Source organism: Psammomys obesus, unplaced genomic scaffold, assembly GCF_907164565.1.
Source record: "Psammomys obesus unplaced genomic scaffold, mPsaObe1.curated_primary_1811, whole genome shotgun sequence".
Lineage (NCBI taxonomy): Eukaryota > Metazoa > Chordata > Mammalia > Rodentia > Muridae > Psammomys > Psammomys obesus.
This window is the reverse complement of record NW_026590062.1, coordinates 4,438,983-4,463,439: the sequence shown is the minus strand read 5'-3', so window position 1 is coordinate 4,463,439 and position 24,457 is coordinate 4,438,983. Positions and strand designations below refer to the sequence as shown.

Genomic DNA, 24,457 nt, shown 5'->3' with positions numbered 1-24,457 from the left:
GACAGACGACACTCACACAGCACACATAAGCCCAAACATTTGTGAGGATAAAGGAGGAAAAGAGAAACGTGCACCCAGCTGGTGGAAATGTAAATTAGCTCAAATACCATAAAAATCAGGGTGCAAATTCTCCACAAATGAAGACTATAACTTAACTGTGATATGATCCTGCGGTGCCACTTCTCGTTACAGACCCGAAGGAATCCATGTCAGCACACAAAAGAGCCACCTCTACACCACTGCTTACTACGTGGCAACAGGCCAGTCATGAATCTTCTTACATGTTCCTCAATGCATAAATGCATTTTTGGAGGATCTACTTGCCTCTGCCTCCCAAGTAATGAGATTTAAAGGTGTGCACAACCACTGCCTGGCTACATGAATGGATTTTTTAAAATGTGGTATATACACATATGTTTTATTTAGCCATAAAGAAATTGAAATTACACCATTGCAGGAAAATAGGTAGAAGTGTAATACATCATGTTTAGCACAGTTAACCAGGCAGAGAAAGACAAAAATCACATTTCCTTTTACATGTTGAGTCTCGACTGAACAATAATAACATGAAGAAAAACAAAAAAGCAGACAAGGATTAACTGTGAAGAAGGATGAAGCCAAAGGAGGGGAAATAAGACAGGAATGTGTGTGACTGTGGAGAAAATAATGACACACGGATATGGAAATCACGTAGTGGAAGCTTATGGTGTATAATTATATAGTAAAAATAAAAGAAAACACTCAAAAGAGAACTGTTGGTGAGAATGTGAAGAAATTTATTCAGTGCTGGTGAGAACATCAAGTGGAATAGACACCTTGAAAACAGTGGCATTTCTTAAAATGTTAAGTCAAAGATTTACCATACCATCTAATATACCTGCTACTCATGAGAAATGAAAACATACGCTCACATCAGAACCTCTACATATGTATTTACTGCACCATTATTCAAAACAGCTAAAACAGCAGCAGCCCAGACAGCCAGAGAAACTATTTAGTAATAAAAAGGAATGAAATACACAGACAGGTTATGACACAGATGTAAGCTGTCAATGACAGGTCACATGGTACAATCCCATGGCTGGATGTCAGAACAGGCACAGCTAGAGAAAGAGAGCAGTAGTTGTTATGTATCAGGAAGGTGGAGCTCTGTGTGTCTGAGAACAGTCTTGCCTACATAGGAAGTTCCAGGCTCAGGGCACAGCATAGCGAGACCCTCTCTAAAAGAAACAAAATGGGCTGGAGAGAGATCCCAGAAGTTAAAAGCACTTGTTGCTCTTGCACAGAACCAGAGTTCAATTCCCAGCACCTACATGGCAGCCCACAGCCATCTGTCACTCCAGTTCCAGAGATCCACTCTCTTCTGACCTCCCAGGCACATGAGTAGTGCATATACACACTAGCAGGCAACACATTCACACACACAACATATAATAGGAACACCCTGGATTAAAAACAAACAAAAAGCCCCACAGTTTTGCCTTTTTTTTTTGGCGCGGGGACTGACCTGCTGAATCTGGAATTTACATGGAAATGTAAAGGATCCAGAGTAACCCGTATACATTTGAAAAAACAAAACAAAACAAAACAAACAAAAAAAAAAAACCGTATTCAATCCCAACTTCCTAAGAAGGCTACAGTAATCAAGACACCCTACAGGCAAAGGAAGAGACAAGTAAAGGCTGAGGACACATGAGGACACAGCCCAGCTGATAAAGTGACTGCCTTGCAAGTATGATGTCCCAAGTACTTAAGGTCCTCAGAACCTGTGTGTGTATGTTGGCCTAGCCTAATCAGAGAGTTCCAGGCCAGTGAGAGATCGTAACCCCCCCCCCAAAAAAAAAAGAAAGAAAAAAGAAAAAAAAGGTAGATGGCACCTAAAAACAAACAAACAAACAAACAAACAAACAAACAAACAAAAAACAACAACAAAACCTGAGGCTGCCATAAGCATAGACACACACATACACGATCATGCTCACCCACAAAGAACAAACATATAGATGACTGGAACAGAAACAGGAATATAGTTAGTCTCACGGTGACAGTCAAGAGTTTTTGAAGATGGTATGAAGACGAACTGAAAAACATACCATATCTTAAATGTAAGAACCACACTAAAACTATTAAATGTTTTCATCTTTGTCTCAGTGTTGAAGGTTGGTCTGATGTGTGTTACTGGCCCTCAAGATCTGGTTACACTTATCCTTGTTTTGTAAACCTACCTAAGACATACTTGACTGGTTGATTAAATGAACTATACCTGGGCAGGGTAGAATGGGGTAGGCGTGGCTAAGGTTCCCGGGCATGGAAAGGTCAGGAGACTCAAAGGATGGGAAGAGAGGAAGAGGGAGGACACCAAGATGGGTTAGTGTGGAAAAAAAAACAAAACAAAACATTATGCCACAATAGGTTGGTGTGTGTGTGGGCAAACATGTGGGGGCCAAGAGCAGGGACTCCAATAATGGCATGAAAAGGCCCAGATGAAGAATACAAGCAAGTACCATAGGATTATGAATGGAAGGTAGACCAGATGAGAAGGATTAAGGTGGATGGCATTGGATGGGGGCTGGGAGATGGATGGTGAGGATACTGAGCCACTGTAGGGGAAATATCTGCCCAGCCCAAAGTAAATAGGCAATTATAAAATCTAACAGGTGTCTGTCTTACTATTTGTGATAATGGGTTAAATAGAAAATAATAACCTCAGGACTAAATAAACATAGCTCAACACTTTTTTTTTTTTTTTTAGTTTACTACAACATCTCAGTAAATAGGTAAATTCTTTGATACAACAATAAAGGCATGATTTATAAACATGGCAGAAGGTGGACTTTAACAAAATTATGCTTGTACTGAGAGTCAACACTAAAAAAATGAAAAGGCAAGCCAGAGGGTAGGAGACAGCTCTAACCTCCATCTGTTAGAGAGCACTCCTGAGAAGGTGCTTCACCAAAGAAAACAGATGGCTACACACAAGAGAGATCACAGCAGTTTCACTACCATTCAGAGAAATGCAATCAGTGTCACTGACACCACCCCATACTCTAGTAATAACATAGCTGTAACAGAATGATGGCAAACAGCACGTGCTTAAGTCTGTCGCTGTCCTGTGCACTTAAAGAGTTTTTTAATGGTATGCTTTACATTATATATATTAGGAAAGTATGTATGTATGTATGTATGTATGTATCTATCTATCTATCTATCTATCTATCTATCTATCTATCTATCTATCTATCTATCTTATAGTGCGTGAGTGTTCTGTCTGCATGTGCACTGGCATGACAGAGGAGGGCATCAGATCCCATTATAGATGGTTGTGAGCCACCATGTGGGTAGTGGAAATTGAATCTGGGACCTCTGGAAGAGCAGCCAGTGCTCTTAACTGGCTGGGCTCTCTCTTCAGCCCCTCTCAAAAAAAAATTTTTTTTAAAGAAAGGACTTCAGCCAAGCCAGATCAAGAAAACCTCTGTACACAGAAAAGCCTACATGCAGATAGTTTCAAAGTTGAGTTCTATTAAATATTTAAAGAAATAGCATTTTACCCAGAAAACAGAAGAGGAAGAAATGCTTACTCAGTCAGTTCAACTTAAAAAAAGTATAACCAAAGGCACCATGATTTACTTTCTACAGGAAACATATTCAAGTGTAAAAGGTATTATATACAGGGACCAGCAGCTTAAAACTATCCCAACCCAAACTCCATTAGCAATGAGCTAGGTATACAGCCGTGTGAGTGCTGGTAACCTGCTGGGCTCCAGTCTCCTCAATGTAAACCAGAAGGTCCAAAAGACCCTTTCCACCTGCATGGTACATTATCACTCTCTTTAATACAATGTTAAAATCTGCTCAATAATAAACTGGTGCAATTTCCTAAAAATACTACTGCAGCATGTAGTAGGGAGAGATAGTTCATACTCTCTAGTTACCTATTTCAAGTTTTAAATGTTTATCTTTAAAAGAAGTTTATTTCAGAGGGGGAGAGAGAACATACATGCATATGCACCATGGTAAGTATGGAGGTCAGAGGACAACTCTGCACAGTTGGTCCTTTTCTTCCATTTTCACATGGGTTCCTGAGATCTGACCTGGAATTCCAGGCTGGTACAACAAGAACCTTCACCTGCTGAGCAATTTTATTGGCCCTAAATGTCCATCTTAACAACGGAGTTCTACCAAAGGAAAAAAAAAATACATAAAAAAGTTAACAACTTACATGTCCAACAAAAACAGTATATGTAACACACAAAATTATTAAATTACTAAACCCTAATATGATGACTACAGAAAACAATTGGGTTATGTATGACAAGAATCACTATGTAAAGGACCCTAACTTTCTAAATGTATACAAGTTACTTGTATGTGAGTACATATGTGTGTCTGTGTGTGATACAAAAGGTGATTTCCACTAATGAATGTGATGTGAGTTGTAACTAACTCTAAAGATGGCTTTTGTTTGTTTGTTTGTTTGTTTGTTTTAAATTACAAGTCTTTTAAAAATGGAAAAGATAAAATATTAGGGGCAGAAATGGAAAGTACAGATCACTTTGGTAAGGTGCTAATTGCCCTGGCTTCTGAGAAGTGGTTAAGAACTGTGTTCTAAGCTGGGCACAGTGACACATGTGTTTAACTCCAGCACTCAGGAAGCAGAAGCAGGAGGGTCTCCATGAATTTGAAGCCAGCATGATCCACATAGTTCTAGGACAACCCCTAGTGTTATGTACAGAATGTCTCAGAATAATTCCACAAATAAATAAAAACTGTGTCCTATTTTACTTTACTGTGTTGGAAAAACAACACCACAACCAAAAGCAACTAAGTGAATAAAGGGTTTATTGGTTTACTCATTTGATCACAGCTCACCACTGAGGGAAGTCAGGGCAGGAGCTCTGACGCCAGGAACTGAATCAGAACCATAGAGGAATACTGCTCACTGGCTTGCTTAACTTGTTTTCTTGTACAGCCTAAGACCACCTACCCAGGGGAAGCACTGCCCTAGAAGGCTGCACCCTCTGACATCAGTCATCAATCAGGAATATGCCCCCACAAATTTGCTCAATCTGATAGACGATTCTTCTAACATAAGTTCCTTCTTTCCCTGGGGGACTCTAGCTTGTGCTGATAAACAACAACCAAACAAAACAGCCACAACCCAACGTAAGAACCTAAGGCTTTTCTGTGAGGCAGAGGCAGTCGGGTCTCTATGAGTTCCAGGCCAGCCTAAGCTACAGAGTAAGTTCCAAGACAGTTAAGGCTGAACAGAAACTGTCTTGAAAAACCGAAACATGACTTACAGTGTCTAGCATCTTTTTGTTTGTTTGTTTGTTTCGAGATAGGGTTTCTCTGTGTACAGTCCTGGACTCACTCTGTAGACCAGGCTGGCCTTGAACTCACAGAGATCTGCCTGCCTGTGCCTCCCCAAGTGCTGGGATTAGAGGCGTGTGATACTGTGCCCCCCCCCCCCCAAAAAATTAAGTGTATATATTATGGTATATATTCTTCTACAATGATTGGAGTAAAGGACTATAAGTTTATGATTTTACAAAGTACTTATGAAAATCCAGATATATTAAATAGTTCAAAATCTTTTTGCTGACCTATTTATCATTCATGCTGTTTCAAGTTCTTTCTTAACTTAAAATTTCCCAAGCAGCCTTCACTTTTATTTCTATGGTGTGTGTACTGTGCCTTTGAGAGTGTATGACATTGTGCTGGTGCCCTCAGAGACCAGAGAAGGGTACTGGACCAGCAGAGCTGAATTTACAGTGGGTGCGAGGAAACAAACAAGGGTCCTATGGCAGAGCAGAGTGTGCTCTCGGCTGCTGAGCCATCCTTCCAGCCTGCAGCGTTCATTTTCACTGTGTGTGTCAGCCACACACTGATCTGAATTACACCACCCCTGTAGGTCCTTCAACGGCAGATAGTCTCAAAGGGGGCACCTGTTTGGCTCCTTTGTGTTTTCTTTCTAGTTATTCAGCTGCATGCTAGAATGAGTATGTCTTCATCAGGGTCCAGGCTCAGCATTCCCAAGGGCAACAGAGAAGACTTGGTAATGTTACTACACTCAACTCTGGTAACAGGGTGAGTCACACGGAATGGTTTCTGAGGGTCAAAAAAGTCTCTTATTAGCAATTTGTATGGCTTTCCTTTTGTAGTAAGGAAAATTAATTTCTGTAAAAATGCTTTCGTGAAGAAGTCCTTTAAAACAAGGAAGATGTTCTCTAGCCTCTTGAGCACAGTTGTATTTTGGTTTACTTGATCCTTCTCTGTCTATTAAAGGCCTATGACTACACTTTGATTTAGAGTTATGTTGCAGGATGTTTGATTCCATTGTGAACCCCAAAATTGTGAACTGTAAAACTCTTGTTTGTTTGGTGTGATTGAGCCCTATCACACACCTTTAATCCAAGAACTTTTTACTGTAAATAGGTGATTATGGTGTTGTTCACCCAGCCCTAGCATACACCTATAATTCACTAACTCTCTGTATTCTGTATCTAATAAAGTTAAGCCTAGGTCAAGAGGCAGAGCAAGAAACCAGCTGACAGGAATTAAAGAGGAGAAGGGACTTTGAATTGAGGGGTACTTAAGAGAGCATGGAGAAATAGAAAAGGCTTTTAGCTCAAGCTCTGGCATTAGCTAAGGCTTCAGCTCCTCGGCTCCCTAACTTTTTGGGCTTTGAACTAGCAAGCCTTTGGCCTTGGGATTTTTGGCCTTTTCCTTCTGGGCTGTCAGTTAAGCTAGTGAGCATTTTGGTTTTTTTCCATCCAGACCTGAGCTGAAAAGGAAGGTCAGCTGGGTGCTTTCTCTGCCTCTCTGAGCTAGCAGGTTTAAACCCCATGATCTGGCTCCTGAGCCTTTATTGGTAAAATAAAATGGTTGGGATTTTCTTTAAAAAAAAAAAAAAAAAAAAAAAAGCTCAACAGAGTTAGAGAAAAAACATTATATTTATATTTACTGTTTATCATTCATTTTGCATTTATCATGTATTTAAATTTGATTTTGAATTGTCTATTTAAATTTTTGATCCCTGTGATACCAGAATCACTGGTAGCACAGCTTTCCCAATGAGTTCTGCTCTTCAGTGACTCACTGTCTGTACATAGTTTTAAGCAATTAGTTTTTACACGTTTGCATTAATATGCTAAAGTCATAAGCAAAACCAACATATTGTTTAGCACCACTCAACCAAAGAACAAATATTAGAATTACCCATTTGAACTGGAGTCCTGACAAAACCATTTCTCTCCACTGAGCAAAGCTCCCTCTATCTGCAACTGAATACAACCCCATGAAGAATGTCTTACCTGAAACTACCATAGACTATAAGAAGAATGGATATCAGAAATGTCGACACTTGACTCGAATCCACCAGGGAATAGGCCCTAGAGAAATAAGAGGACAAACATTAACTCTCATGCGTCAGGTGCTCAAGGTGCTCAAAGTCCCTGTCTTTAAGAAAACGGATGTATGTTAGCATTAGCAAAATAACATCATTAAGACAAGACATGTTTGTTAGCTAACTTCTTAGGATGTTAAAAGGTAATGGTGTAAATACATCACTCCATCTGATACATATTATAAAATCATATTTTATATGTTTGTAACATCTACTACCAACTTAAACCTATTCCAATGGAAAAAAATCTCTCAATGCTTATACTTCAATGAGTTTAAAATGAATACTCAATAGTACTTTGCTGGCCTGACTTAGCAATCAGAAGTAAAGCTCACATCTCTCTTTGATTCCTTTTCTTGTTTCCTAATGTCTACTGATTATCTTATCTGCATGTGGTAAGAAGGACCTAAAACTAGTTACTTTTGCAACTTTTTTTTTTTTTTGTAACTTTATACCTGACTGTCCATACCCTCCATCTCCAACAAGTCCCACTGACAGTGTCTTAGCTACCACACTCAACTACTCAAAATCTTCTCCAGGAACTCACAATTCACACTACCCAGTCCTGGGCAAAACAAGTATCTTTATTTTTATTTATTTTATTTATTCTTCTCTCATATATTACACCCCAAATGCAGTTTCTCCTCCCCTCTCCCCTCCTAATCCACTCTTCTTCTATTTCCCTTCAGAATAGGGCAGGCCTCACATGGATATCAAAAGCAGCCAGTGCCAGAGCCAGCCCCTGCTCCCACTGTTAGGAGTGCCACAAAAAGACCAAGCTACACAACCGAAACACATACAGCATGCATAGGTCAGTTCCATGCAGGCTCCTGGTTGTTGGTTCAGTCTCTGTGAGGCTGCTGGGACTGCAGGCACAAGCCACCACTATAGTAACACTAATGACAAGGATATAGTACATCTGAGCCCAATGGCCTATTCTGTACCCTGCTGATCTTTTTATCCATGTAAGGCTTTGTAACATGATGTAAGCAATATGTAAGCTGCTGGTGCACTAAATTCATACACTTCTTCCAGAAGTTTCCAGTTTTCCTTTTACAATATTTGAAGATTCCTATCTGTTAATTATCATTCCTGGAGCTTATGGCATATAAAAAAATTCCCCAAATCTCTAATTTCTATTTGAAACCTCAAATTTTACCATTAACAAGGCTTATTTTGCTTTGAAGAACTGATAATACTGAAGTCTGCCTAACTCTAGTCTGTCCACCACATTATTTTTTTTAATATTTTTTAAACTTTATTTTATGTACATTGGTGTGAAGGTGTCAGATCTATTGGAATGGGCACTACAGACAGTTGTGAGCTGCCATGTGGGCGCTGGAACTTGAACGCGGGCCTTCTGGAAGAGCAGACAGTGCTCTCAGCCGCTGAGCCATCTCTGCAGCCCCTGTCCATCATACTCTTACAGGTAAAATGGCATCCTTCCTCAAAGAGCAGGTAACACCGGTCTCACACGGCTGCACAGGTGCTTTGCTAGTGACAAACCCCATGCTCTATGGCCTCCCAAATACAATAAACATAAAGAAAATATTTTAAAAGGGGGAAAAATTCTTGAAAAGTATCTGAGCAACAAAAACAAAGTCCTAGCAGTAAGACCCATGAGGCAGAAATCAAACTGTTGCCATGACAACAAATACCATTTGGGGCTCTTCCTATGCGGGAGACACCATACAAGCCATTTACATCTTGCGCATTTCATCTCAGGGAAATCCATTCGAGGGGGAACCTGAACTCCAGAAGTGATGCTCAGGTAGAGGAATTAGGTCCTTTGCCCAAGGCCAGAAACCTGGGTGAAGGACCAGCATTGGTCCAACAGTTTAGCTCATGAGCTCCAGATCCAGAAGCCACGCTGTAACCAGCACAACTTCCATCTCAATTCTGGGTATCTCCCAAACTTAGCCAGGACCAGTAAGGAGTACCATAATCAAATTGCACCGTCGTCTAAGGTAGCGGATATAGCTTGGTGGTAGGTCTCTTGCCTAACAAGAGTGAGGGTCCAGAATTAGTCCCCAGCACCACAAGGAAGAAAGAAAGATAAAAAGTTAGTCTGGGATAAAATGTTATAATGTCTCCATCAGATAAAGACTGGTAAGCAAAGTGTGTGTCTTCCACCTCTATATAAAAACAAGCAACGTAACTTAAAAAGTAAGCAAAAGTTACCGACATACCCTTCTTGAAGAAGAGAAAGCAGTGGCAAGTGAGTACATGGAGATACTGAACCATCATTCATATCTAACAAACAAAATGAACATTAAAACTCTTAGCCGGGCAGTGGTAGCACAATACTTTAATCCTAACACTCAGGAGGCAGAGGCAGGTGGATCTTTGTGAGTGTGAGGCCAGGCTAGTCTACAGAATGAATTCCAAGACAGCCCAAGGAAACACAAGAAACCACACAAAAAACAAATAAAACAAACAGCAACAAAAACCAAATCAAACCAACCAACCAACCAACCAACCAACCAAACCAAAAAACACACAAAACAAAAAACGGTAAACATGGAAATACTATTCCATGTTTAGAATAGGTCAAGTTAAAAACAAAAAGAGCAAATTGCCCAGCATTCTTCAGAAGCAGAACTTGAGATTTTCCATGCTGCCGTAGGACTGCAGCGTGACACAGCCATATTAAGTTTGGCTGTTTCATATAGCTTTAAAGCCTTGCCATGTGACTCAAATCAAATCGTAAGTCCTAGGGCTTACCTTACTGAGATTGCTCAGTCGGAAAAGTGCTTACCTTGAAAGAATGATGACCTACCTTTGATCCCTAGAAATCACTTAAAATCCAGATATGGCTGGATAAATGGCCTAGTGGTTAAGAGCACCCACAGCAGGTGGCTGACAGCCATGACACAGGACCAGAGATTCAACATCATCTCCTGGCCTCCCCAGGCAACTGTACTGTGCACATAGCCACAAGGAGACACCCATATTCAACTAACTAAAAATACAACAACAAAAGCTACAAAATACACTTGTCAAGTCTGGTGGCACACACTTGTAATCCAGCACTGGGGAGGTAGTGACAGACGGTCAGTGGTCAGCCTGACCAGCTCTAAGTGTTCTTAAAAGTTGACACCTGTCAACTTGTCCTCTGCTTTCCACATGTGCTCATGCATGAGTGCCATGCTCACACAAGTGCACACACCTACAGACATAACATTAAAAAAATATGTTCCCGCGGCTGGAGAGATGGCTCAGTGGTTAAAAGCACTGTCTGTCCTTCCAAAGGACCCGGGTTCAATTCCCTGCACCCACATGGTAGCTCACAACTAACTGTAATGCCAATTCCAAGGGATCTGACATCGTCACACTAATGCACATAAAATAAAAATCAAATAAAATATTTTAAAAAATGTTCCCATTAAATCCGAAACATAAATATTAATGATAGTTTTATTCAGAACTGCCCCAAGCTGGAAACAATCTAAATATCTATCAAAACAATTATGGAAAACATTCTGTAGATCTTTTAATAAATGATATCTAATAAAAAGAAACAAATTAATGACAGATGCCATATAATCTTAAATACACTACACTAACTTAAAAGAAGGCAGGCTGAAAAAATGACAACCAATATAATCCTGCTCATGTGACATTTGAGAAGGAAAGTGGATGCCCAAAATTGCAGGTAGTACTGAGCCTATCTGTGTATATAGCACACCATGATTCTTTGTAATATGCATACCTACAATAGTTTAGTTTATACACAAGACAAATAAGATACTAAAATAGCTTAAGTAGGACAATTATAGTACATTATAAGTTACATTAATATGGTCTCACTTGAAGCTTACTATACTACATTTACCACACTTTTTCTGGTGGAAAAACAAATCACAGAAAAAGAAAATCCCGGTAAGAAGGCACTACTGTAAATGTCTGTGAAACTGATTATCAAAAACGAAGGCAGGACACTAAGGAGGCAGAGGCAGGCAGATCTGAGTACGAGGCAGCCTGGTCTACAGAGCTACTTCCAGGACAGCCAGGGCTACACAGAAGAAACCCTAACTCTCCCAATCCCCACCCACAAACAAAGGCAGGAAGGAAGCTCACAGTCAATTAAGATACTATTCTAAAATCAGGTTAAAAAAAAAAATCAGTGCTAGGACCATTAGGATGGCTCAGTGGATAAAGGCACCAGCTGCTTGAACCCCTTTACCCACATGGTGGAAGGAGAGAATGGACTCCTACAGGCCTAGACCTAGGCATAGACTCCTAGACCTCCACACCTATAAAGTGATGGGAGCATGTCCACACTTAGATTCATACATCATAATAATAATTAGTTAAATGGGAATCTGACAGAGAAGGAGTGCCTGACTAGCACACAAGGCTCTGGGTTGCATAGCTTGCACTACCTAAATCAGGAAAGGCACGGAAACCTACAATCCTAGGAGCACGTTGAGATCAGAGGTTCAAAGCTACTTCTGAGCCCAGGCCAGAACACAAGAATCGGAATCTGAAACTGTATCACAGAATCTGAAGTTTTGTCTACAAGCCCCATCTATTTAAAGAGCAGGAGAAACCACTGACCAGGAAAATGAGAGGTTCATCATTGCTCACAACCTAGAAGCCACCTGAAGCAATTATTTGTTCTACAAATACTACAGCCACTTGGGAATCCTCAACATAGTTTTAACTCTGGCAACCTGCCTTGCAACAGAACTGTTTTACGTGAAGCTGCTGTTTGCAAAAGGAAGCTATGTAACTATCATGTTCTATTTCTTAGGGATTTCAAGCTAATTCACATTTCAAAAATGAAGAAAGGTTAACATTCATCACAGATACAAATAGACATTTGTACCATTTTATACACCATACACACACACACACACACACACACACACACACACACACGATTGTCTCCAAAGTTGGCCACTAACAATGCCTTCTGCTCTCCCACACACCTGGGCCCCAACCCTCTCATCATGAGGCAGAGTCTAATTTTCTTCCCCTGGAATCTAGACTTTGCTCTGTTCCATCCAAAAGATGGCTCCCTGTGCTTACATTAATTCAAAGCTCAGCCAAACTGCCATTTTTTGTTGTCCTGGCACCCTGGGAAGACACACAAGGATGTTCAGGCTCTCCTGATGTGAAGAAGAGACAACATGAACAGAGACCTACTGAAGAAGACACATGGGAGGCCATCCTAACAAAAACCAGTTTCAGGGCTCCTATTATGATCAGAGCATCTTAGATCTCCTAAGACCAGAAGAGTACAAGCCACCCAAGCGAGTCCTCCATGAAACCAGCAGTGTGTGTAAGATGTCCAAAGAACAAAACTTTAGAAATGGCAGGAACACTACTGTTTGCTAGTGGTTTGGGGACCAGAGTGAGAATGGAGGGTCAGGTCAGCACTGGAGTCAACTGAAGGACACTGTTAATTCTGAAGTCTGTGGCAGATACACAAATGCAGACAGTGATGGAGCACACACACTGCTCCGATGCAAAGAGAAGTGTCAGTGTCTTGCAGAGATCTAAGTAGAACCACTCTGGTTTGCTGAGGCTGACAACAGATACAGTCACTACCTACCTGCAGGAACAGGTGTCCTTTCAGTACAGTTTGATAAAGTGTCACCATTGTATGAATCTAAGCAAAGGGTGTGTGTGACTACTTATTTTTAAAATTACAGACAATCTACTATTAACCCGGTAAAAATTTCTATTAGAAATAGCGAAGATCCTAGTTTGACAGGACTCGAAGCATCAGGGTGGGAGGGCTGAAGACAAGGTTTATAATATATGCTGTAATATTTTAATGGAATCTATTAATTCAGCTTTACAAGAGAAGACTAGTTAGGAACATACCCAGTGCTAACAAGGCTGGTACTTTGGTACATTATTTTTGCTTAGTTTGTTTGCATTTAACCACATAGTTCTCAATGACGTAATAATTATCCCTTCAACTGGCTAGAGAGAAATGGGAGACAAAAGCCAATCATAGAAAAAGTAGTATTAACAAAGACACACTTTCTACACATTTTAGCAACTTTGAAACTGAAGCACGGTTTAAAATCGGACAGCTTATTTTTCTTTACTGGCATAAAAATGGTTCATTTAAAATTAATCTTCAATTAGCTGATACAAATGATGTTCAAATCATTCTTTCTGAGACCAAATTAGCTGCATTTCAAAATAAACAATTTTTTGAAATGTCTTAATTTTTCCCGTATAATTCCTGAACCTGAGAATTAGCACATCTGTCCTCACACTTTACATTCACTTTGAGGTGAGATCCCTACAAGGCAACAAATTAACTTCCACCAAGACTACTGAGCAGACAGCCACCTACACAGCATTCCCCAAGTACCCACTGTATCTCTGCATTGTAACATCTCCCTCTTAACAAAGGAAAAGATAAAAACCAAAGAAAACAGTGCTCCGATATGATAGACTGCAAGCTTCCTTTCAACCTCTATTCTCTCCTTTCTTTTAAAACATTGTTTTTTTTTTGTTAATTTCACATCATGCACCCCAATCCCACTCAATCTCCCTATCCCTTCATATTTGCTCTCTGGCCTTGCCACTACCCTCCACCCCCACTAAAAGAAACAAACAAATCTGGTTGTGGAAGCTGCAGTGTGCCCCACAGTACAGCCTTTTGTCCACACCTCTGTACTTGCAATCTGGTTGAGGCCTCCGGCTTCTGCTACATTATCAACACTGGATCCTCAGCAGGACTCCTCTCAGATACCCTGTTGTTACCCTATGTCTTAGAGATCCTGACACTTTGGGTCTACATGATCAGTGCCTCCACGTGCTCTAGCAGATCAAAGATGGGGTACATACATGTTGGGGAAGGGTAACTCAGCCCTGGATCTATGCCCGGGGTGGTAGCTGAGTTGGTCAGCCCAACAGCTCTCCCGCATCTTGGTACAGATTCTTGACTTGGGTAAAAGCACCTGTCATCAAGTCTGACAACTAAGAATTTGATCCCTACGAGCCAAATGGTAGGAGAGGACCAACTCTTACAAACTGTCCCCTGACCTCAACACATGAACCATGACGTGTGCTATATCCACAATTTAAATAAATTTTCAAATATAATAAATATTTAAATAAAAGCATAAACATATAAAGGATCCTCAAAACACATCAGAAAGGAAAGGGCTTCTCTAGAGGGAACTGGTAGCCTGTCAGGAACGTGAGTACACAGAAAGAGATGTGTGACTCAAGTGGAGACTTGCTGTTATCTCTCCAACAAATTCTTCTTCCTCTCTTAGCAGAACCCTAAATTGCATTTTACACATCCTCAGCGTTAGCTTATCCTAAACTCTAACAAAGATAAGCTCGAAACCTAAGGCGGAGCAATCAAGGCCAGTAAGATTTGATTTCAAAGCATACGTGGTAGTTTACCACTTTAATCCCAGCACTTGGGAAACAGGCGAGAAAAAGGACTGCTGTTAGTAGGAGGACAGCCAGGACAATATAGAGACTCTGTCTTAAAAAAAAAAAAAAAAAAAAGATTTGCTGGGTGGTGGTGGCATACACCTTTAATCCCAGCAGTTGGGAGGCAGAGGGAGGTGAATCTCTGTGAGTTCAAGACCAGCTTGGCCTACAGAGAGTGTTCCAGGACAGCCAGTGCTACATGGAGAAATCCTGTCTCAAAAAAACCAATTAAAGATTTCATTTTGAGACTTATGTTCAAGATATGGGAGAACTCAGTTCTAGAACAAGTAGAGACCAATTCCACCTAAAATCAATGTTAACTGGACTTTCTACAGTTACTATTAGAAAAAAACCCCATTACTGTTTAAGTTATTGGACTTTTTTCTTATTTACATATAATCATTCAGTAAAATTTTCACTAAATTAAGCATACATGAAAAATTATGAGATTACCAATGTATATAATCACCATTCTAAAAAAGTGTGAGAGAGAAAAAGAAAGAGTAGATAGACAGACAGACAGACAGACAGAGATGGATTTTCTGTAACTCTTCGTTTTGAGTCTCACTGTGTAGCCCTGGCTGTCCTCAAACCCTGATATCCACCCGTCTCTATCCCCTGTGTGCCACCACTGCCAGGCTCTTATAACTCATTTTAAAGTTAAAAGCCTTTCTCCTTAAACAGACTCAGATGGGAAAACCAGAGTAAAATCCTGAGCTCTTGGGGGCCAGAGAGATGGCTCAGTGGTTAAGAGCACTGGCTGCTCTTCCAGAGGTCCTGAGTTCAATTCCCAGCAGCCACATGTGGTTTACAACCATCTATAATGAGATCTGGTGCCTTCTTGTGGTGAAAAGGTGTACATGCAGAGCATTCTCATATTACATATATTCTTTAAAAAAGAATCTTGCTTTTCCCCTCCCCTCTGAGTTTAGAAAGTAAAAATACAAGCCAGGGTGGTCATGTTTGACTTTAATCCTAGCACTCAGGAGGCAGAGGCAGGTAAATCTTTTGAGTTGGAGGCCAGCCTAGTTTACAGAGTGAGTCCCTGGAGAGCCAAGGCTACACAGAGAAAACCTGTCTCAGAAACAAAACAAGACAAAACAAATAAGCTAAAAATCCCATTTTTTTCTATAAATTAACTTTTCTCTTGTCAAAGAGGCTGAACACCTGACTAGTTAGCTAACTTTTTCCCAAGTGACATTAAGTGTCACTATAACTTAGCTTTCTGCTCTGAACACAGCCTGAATCACAATTACTGGTTTATTTTCTTAATTGTCATCACATATTTAAGAAGAATTCTGACAATAGCTATTAGGTCCACAGCTTTTATCAGTATAACTAGCACTTTCCTTTTCTTTTTCTAAGGATTTAAAAAAATGTATACGAGTGTTTTACCTGCATGTATGTATGTAAATGCATCATGTGTGTGCTTGCTACCCATGGAAGCCTGAAGCTGTCAAATCTCTTGGAACTAGAATTACAGTTGGTGGCAAGGCAACTGTGGGTGCTGGGAACTAAACTCAGGACCTCTGCAAAAGCAACAAGTGCTCTTAACCACCAAGCCATCTACTTATCTAGCCCCATGAGTACTTTCTTCCTTACTTGGAACTGTACATCTGAGGACCTAAGGGTGAAACAATCCGACTGTAGGGACATACTATATTCAAGAGTTTAGACAGAAAATAAGGCACATCTGAAAAAAAACCATGATGGCAAGCTAGGTATTTCCAGCCAGAGGTGGGAAGAATCCTGAAAGTCCAGCAGTTCCAGACTAACACAGACTCCATCTTGGTGGGGAAAGATGTTAAGAAGAAAGATTGATTTCTGAAATTATGAGCCTGAAGCACACACAAGAAGTTGATGCTATTCAGAGAGAGTAAGAAAAGGCAAGATATGCAAATCTTCGAAGGGTCTATTTGTCTGATAAAAGTAATGATACAACAGGTACCACAGAGTTAAAAAAAAAAAAAAAACAACCTACAAACTCTTAAGGTAAGGGCAGGGTATATGTATCATTACAAAACAGCTGCAGGTAGGAGAGAGAAAAAGTACAGTTCATGGACGGAAGATGGGTAAAAGAACTTCTGTGCAATCAGAAGGACCTGAGCTTAGATTCCAGTATCTATGCTTAGAAAAAAATAAAATAAAATAAAAACTGATGGGGCTGGATTAAAAGGTTAGGGTTCAGAACACTGGCTGCTCTTACAGAGGACCTGAGTTTGTTTCCCAGCACCAACATGGCAGCTCACAACTATCTGTAACTCCAGTTTCAGAGAATCTGCTGCCCTCTTTTGGCCTCTGTGGACAATGCATGCACATGGAATACAAATACAGGCAAAACACTGACATTCATAAAAATAAATCTTAAAAAAAAAAAAAAAAAGCTAGGTATGCTCATGTGCACTTTTAACACCAGTACTGTGGGAGGGCAGAGAGAGAGGGGGATTGCTGGAACTTGTTAGTCATCAGGCTACTTCCAGGTTAAGAAACCCTGTCTCAAGGAAATAATACAGGCGCAGGGCATCTGAAGTCCTCTTCTGGCCTTTAAGAATGCACAGGGTATATGTATGTGTGTGTGTGTGTGTGTGTGTGTGCGCGCGCGCGCACTCTTGTTGTCAAAGTCATTTTCAATAACAGTGAAAAGGAAGAAAACAGTATTTTAAGACTGGGCTGCTAAAACTGGTCATTTGTGAACAACAGAAATTTGTTTCTTACAGTTCTTGAGGCTGCGAAGTCTGAGGTCAAGGTTAGTAGGTTCTGTGTCTGATGACGGTTCACTCTGTTTCAGAGACAGTGCCTTCTCTGTGCATGCTTTAGCTAACTTGGGAACTCCTGAATAAGGGTGTATACACATAAACCAGCCAGCAGCATTTCTACAGATTTAGAAACAAGGCATGTTTGCTATCTACTGCTTTAGAAAGTACAATTACCTGTCATATCCATGATTTGATATAATCCTTTGTGTCAGCTTCCTCCCTCCTTGAACCACTCATTTCTACTTTCCTAAGAATGTTCTTGTCAAGACTGCCAATGCCCGTCTTGACAGTTTTCCTGGACTCAGACAGTACACACCAGCTACTCCCACCTCAATGCTCTTCCCTTCTCAGTCACTTCGGATGGCTCTTTCTCCTGGCATCTCCCTCTTTTCAGTTCACGGTTTCTCTAATTACTTTTAAGAGTCCAATGTTATTTTGCTTGTTCTGTAGCACTGGGAATCAATCTAGGACCTGTGCAGACCCTGCTGGTAAAGGCACCCTCCTTGCTCATACTCAGGTAAAATTTTCTGTAAGTATTCACCTCTATCTCTAAAACATACAACTCCTTCCATCTCTATCCACAATGAGCACTTTAACCTAAGTTATCAACCAACCTTCCTAGAGCTAGCACAAGGCCCCTAAGCTGCTGTCAGCCATCTGCCTCTTCAACTTCACCTCTGCATCTCTACTGCTATCACACCTGTTCACAATCCTCAATGGTCACCTGCTACGCTGTGAAAAAAAATCTCAGAATGAGAAAGAAATACATGGGAGGTTTGGGAGGGAGCAAGGAAAAAGGGGAAATTATGTAATTATATTATAATCTCAAAATATAAAAATTATAAAAGTGAACAAAAAACACTCATACACATAAAGTATCTTTTTAAATGTTAAAAAAAAAAATCCAAACCCTGAACTCTTCTTACCTCTCTATCTCTCTGGCAGGTTTTATGTTTTTCTTTCAGTTTTTTTTTTTTTAATTCAAGTTACTCAACTTTATTAACTCATTCTATACATAGACATATACATTGCATTTCAAATGCAATCATTTACACTTCAAGTGAATCTGATAGAATATTTTATTATCAATATCACACAATTCTACGTTAGAGCTATTTCTTCTACATAGAATATTGCTTCCTCTAAGTCTTTTTACCAGACATTATTTCCCGTCAAGCCACTCTGATCACTCTGCCGCTGTTCTTGTCATGTACTGAGAGTACACTGTTGACTTTGTATCTGCCTGTGCCTCTGTGCCTTCCAATACAGCACCAGCTCCACTCAATGACAGCAGGGTGATGATGACATGGTCATTGATGTAATGTGTGTACTTACGATAGTATCAGCTTGATAGGTACTCCAAATTAGAGAACTGAATTGTGGGGACGCCATGGAAATCAATAATTTCCAATTCACAAGTTCATTACAAACATGTACAAGGGAGGGCATGTCTGTTTAAGCATGCCAGTTGTCTAAGACACATGCTGAAACATTTTTAAAGATTTATTTTATGTGTTTTGTATTTTGCTTACACATACACCAGTATGTGTCCGGTACCTATGGAGATTAGAAGATGTCAACTCCCCTGGATTGGAGTTACAATTGACTGTGAATCACCAGGTGAGTGCTGGAACTAAATCCAGGTCCTCTGCAAAAGCATCAGGTGTTCTTAACCTCTGAATCACCCCTCCAGCCCACACAACAGACTTTAGCTGTATTAAAAGCAATGGAATGCTGCTGCTTTTTATCAACAAAACAAACTTAGTGTTTGGCTTACACAGCAACTATTTCAGTTTAAAACAGTTGTCTAGAATCTGGTCATGGTCTATACTACAGACTTATCAGAGGCTCTAGACAGAACAATGAGCTATACATGTTTGGATATTTAGTGTTTGTGTGTTGGAATGTGTATGCAGGAGCCTGTGGGGGCCAGCAGAGGGATCTGGATCCCCTGGAACTGTAGGTCCAGGCAGCTGTGAGCTGCTTGACATGGGTGCTGAGAAATCCAGATGGTCTGCAAGAGCTCTTAACTGCTAAGTGTCTCTCTAGCAAAAACCTGAGTCTTAAAAATCTGCAACAACCAAAAGTTCTTAAAAAGACAGTGACAAAGCTTTCAAAAAGAGTAACAAGTTTTTCTTTTTGTAATAGTATGGATAAAGCTGGTAAAATGGAACGGAAGTGCCACATTTTGGAATATTTATCAGAGCCATGTCCCAAATTTCTAAACCGCTTCCACAGAAACTTTTGGAACAGATTTGTGGTTTTGTTTGCCAGAGGACAGGAATAGAAAAGCCAAGAGCTTGTGGGAAGTGTGGAGGCTTCTTTCAGGCCCTCTGTTTGTGACAGTGAACTCTGGGTGAGCTTGGGCAGGAAGGAAAGAAGTACGTGGTATTCTTATTACACCTTAAATCCCAAATGATTTTAAAAGTGTCTTCAGAGCCTCAAGAAATACAACAGCACTTTGGCTTAATAAATACAAGTAAGTAAAGTTTTATGTTACTGAATTCCTACATCAACTGCCACAGCTTCCCTATGCAGAGAATAAAACATAAGAAAATTCAAGTAAAATAAAAAGCAGCAAGAAAGATGTTGTGCTGATTTCGAAAGTATCAAGAAAGGAGAGGACTAATTTATTCCTTGCTTTGGGGGGCTTGAAAATAGACCAGGCTCATTTTTTTAAGGCTATCCCCGAACTGGTTTCTGATGAATACTAGTGTTGAGCTTCACACTGCAAAGGGCTGTCTCCTGTTCTCCTGTATCAGAATACCATAACCCCCTAGTGTATCTTCTCAACTGTCTCAGGAAATGTGAACTCTGTTCATCTTAAAGGGCATCATCACTGGCTTGAGATTAATTTTTTTTGGTGTAATGTCTGTTACTTTTAATTATGCATATATGGTGGAGGGGTTATGTACATGTGAATGAGTGTACTTGCCTGTGGTGTTCAAGGGAGGGCATCAGATCCTCTGAGACTGGAGTTACAGGCAGTTGTGAGCCACCTGATATAGGTGCTGGGAATGGAACTCTGGTCCTCTGTAAGAGCAGAGCCATCCCTCTAGCCAAAGAGTAACTTTTTAAGCAGCTAAACAATGAAAGAAAAGGAAGTATGGAAAATTCCCAACAACCTAATCTTGCTTGCATCACCACCACTGGGATGGGAGCACAATGTTGAGCCAGACCATTCCCACCTCCTGAGGAAGACAACAGGCAGGTTCTGCCACAGGGAGAGAAGATTCACCAGCACTGACTTTTCTGTTTCCTGACAAGGAGGCAACAGTGGACTTGAAATGTCTACTCTCACTTTTTACCAGCTAGTTTTTAATGTACCAGGAGTAGGATGACAAATGTCAAGACACCTCAGAAGAAGCACCTAATCCCAGCAGTAGTCCTAAGGCAACTGAGGGGTAGGTTTAGGTCTGGAGCTACTCTCAATCCACCTCCAGTTAATGAACTTCAACAGAGTGGAGAGCTTTATCAGGCAGACACTATTTCTTGGCTAGTCCAAGTGGCTGAGACTAGTCATACCATTAATAGAATGACAGAGCTTTATTTTGCTTAAGTTCCTTGCTGAAACCTGCCTAGAGCTAGTGTAACAAGTATTATTTTAGAATTGTTATATTATTTTAAGTGTCATATTTTACATACCCTTGTGTAACTGAACTATATATTTACAATTAAAGGAAGCAAAATTTATAACTTTCATTAACTATTACTGATTGCTCCATTTCCCAAAATTCACATTTAAACCCAGAAGGTGTTATCAAGAAAATGGCTAGGTTCTCACAGATACTTTAGTATGCTTTTTGGCACACCTCATCATATGTGACATGTAAAGAAAGTAAGCAAACACTGAATAAAAATTCTCCTAACTGCTTCCTTTTTTTTTTTTTTTTCCTTTTCTTTTTCTTTTTTAGACAGACTTTCATACAACTCGGGCTGGCCTTGAATTTGCTGTGTTGAGGATAACTTGACCTGGGATACAAGGTTTGCACCATCATGCTTGGCTATAAACTATTCTTCAACAGTATGTGCAACAATTGTAATGATCACACAGTAATTAAGCATGTAAATATTTAAATAACTTTCACATTAAAAAAAATTATCTTGGGGCTGGAGAGATGGCTCAAAGGTTAAGAGCACTGGCTGTTCTTCCAGAGGGCCTGAGTTAATTCCCAGCAACCACATGCTGGCTCACAACCATCTATAATGAGATCTAGTGCTGTCTTCTGGAGTGCAGGTGTACGTGCAGACAGACCATTGTATACATAATAAATAAATAACTCTTTTTAAAATATTATGTTATGGGTGTTTCATCTGCATGTATGTCTATGTCCTGTGCCTAACACCCATGGAGACCAGAGGAGGGAGTTGGATCCCCTGGAACACTTGTCAATCACATGTACACTGGGAATTGAACCTGGGACCTCTGGAAGAGTAGACTGTGCTCATAACTGCTAAGCCATCTCTCCAACCCTAACTTTTAACATTTCAACAGTTAACTATTTTGTTTTACTCACATTCTTTAGGAACTAATAAAACGTGGTAACTATAAAATTTCTTCATATTAATAGAATTAAAACTGCATTTATGACAGGCAAGGTGGTACACTACGTAGAGAAACCCTGTCTCAAAACAAAAAAACAGAAAGAATGCCCCCTCAAAACAAAAACAAAAACAAAAAACCCCTGCCTTTATATATTACCTTGATGTAGTCTTTCTTCTAACAAAATTACCAAAGACCAAAGTTCTACCCATGAGTGGAATAGCAGAATGAATGTTATTCAGGTAACCAACTGCTTCCTGATTGGATTTAAGGCCCATTCCAGAAAAGAAAATGCATGCCTAATACTGTAATTCTAGCCAAGACCCCATAGTTGGGAGCCTGTAAGACCTAGGAGTGAACCTCCATTTTTTTGTTTGTTTTTGAGACAGGGTTTCTCTGTGTAGCCCTGGCTGTCCTGGAACTTGCTTTTAGACCAGGCTGACCTCGAACTCAGAGTACACCTGTCTCTGCCTCCCAAGTGCTAGGAATAAAAGAGCATACCACCACCGCCCAGCTCAGGTGAACCTCCTATTACTCAGCTAAAAGTACATAATATCAAACTGCCTTCTAAATTCTTATGTCTGTTTTCATACATTAGCACATATCTCAAGCCTCATCAGAAGTTTCTTTGTGCAGGGGACAGTGGTTAACACAGAAATTTATAACTGAACAAAGTACAGAGAGTATCAGTGAGGTTCTGAGCCACAAATGGGACATCTGTATCATAACCTTTCCTGAAGGCTCAGGGACCGTCACAGAAGGGGGAAGAAAGACTGTAAGAGCCAAGGGACAGGGAGTGCAAAACTAAGACAATGCCTTCTGACGAGACAGACCACAGCACTCAAAGTCACAGCAGCTACAGCTGATCGCGTAAGACCTGCACATCATCAAGCCCATCAATATCCCAGTGTGGAACTGGAAGGTGCTCCTGAGCCCTGCTCCTAACTAATGAGCCAGGCACAATTTCTGGGGAAGCACAGTCAGTTTTCTTTACAGGTGTGACCCCTGATGAGTCAACTACATTTTAGTATGCCCATGGGTAAATGAGCAGTATTCTAAAGTGGGGGAGGGTACCAAGTTAGCAGGGTAAGGAGATGGAGGATTAAGATGTGAATAATATAAAAATACAATGTGTACACGCATGATAGCCTCAAAATATACTAATAAAATACTATATATAATTAAAATAATTCAGTGACACTGTCAAATACATCAGTATGATCCACTACTGAAATATTTTAGAATGCTAAAGAAGCCAGTAAGTTTTATTAGCCCTTGTTCATTTATATACTCTAGTAGTTGGGTGCAATTAAATCCAGTATCATTTATATGTTGATATAAAACGTGGAGAAGAGCAGGCAAGATGGCTCAGTGGGTAAAACACTTAATGGACAAGCCTGGCCAGGGCCAGCTGAATTTAACTAAGGTAAAGGAAGAGAGAACTGACTTTACAAATTGTCCTCTGCGCTGGGTGTGGAGGTGCACCACCTAGTGTTCAGGAGAGAACAGCATCTTACCAGATTTCAGTCGGGCTTTATCTTCTAAACCACAAATGCAGGGAAAGCCTGGCTATTTTCATATTTCACTTAAAGTGCCTTTTAACTTTTCTTATAGACAAAACTTTAATGTTTCCCCATAGGAAAACTTTTTACTGTGACTCCAAGAAATATTAAGCAGATTTAAAAAAAAATTCTATTTATTTCAAAAACTCTAAACAAAGTGGCTAAATAAGTAAAAAGAGCTTCTCTTCTACGTTCAGCAGTGGGAGGCAAAGCAGAACCAGAGGTTTGTGACTCAAAAACACCACTGGCTGTTAGCTGTTTAGATTTCGGCTTTTGAGAAAGGGTCTCATTGTGTGGCCCTAGCCTGAAATTTTATATGCAGACCAAGTCAGCCTCCAACTCCAAGATCCTCCTGCCTCTGTCTCCCTAGAGCTAGGGTTCATGGGGATTAAGTTTGAGATGGTTATTGGCCCAGAAGTATTTCACCTAGGATAGTAATATGTATTTAGAGAAGTATTTAGCAGAAAGTCTGGGGTAGACACACAAATGAGAAAGTTGTGAGCACAGGATAGTAAATGAGGTCATGAAAATGGAAAAGAATGAAAGCATTTAGGAGAGATGTCAGCCAGTGGATTAGAAGAACTGGAAAAGATAGTAGACAGAGAAGGTGCAGCCAGTGGCACAGGAAAACTGACAGAATATGGGATCCTGGAAGCCAAACAGAGACCCCCACAAGCTGCTGCTTCTTTTTAATGCTCATTTCTGCTTTTGCCTTCATGTGTGCCTGTGTGAGGGTGTCGGATTCCCTGGAACTGGAGTTTGAGACAATTTTGAG

At 40.3% G+C, this 24,457-nt stretch overlaps 1 protein-coding gene across 2 annotated transcripts in view; it reads right to left on the bottom strand.

The window, feature by feature from the left end:
• Sppl3 (signal peptide peptidase like 3) overlaps window positions 1-24,457 on the bottom strand; it is an 82,457-nt gene that overhangs the window by 35,887 nt on the left and 22,113 nt on the right. Inside the window, exon 2 of one of the 2 annotated variants that reach the window (XM_055606302.1) lies at window positions 7,314-7,391. In XM_055606302.1, the coding sequence (XP_055462277.1) occupies window positions 7,314-7,391 (78 nt within the window). Of the gene's footprint in view, window positions 1-7,313; window positions 7,392-24,457 lie in introns of those variants that run through there. The other variant, XM_055606305.1, reaches the window with a different exon arrangement.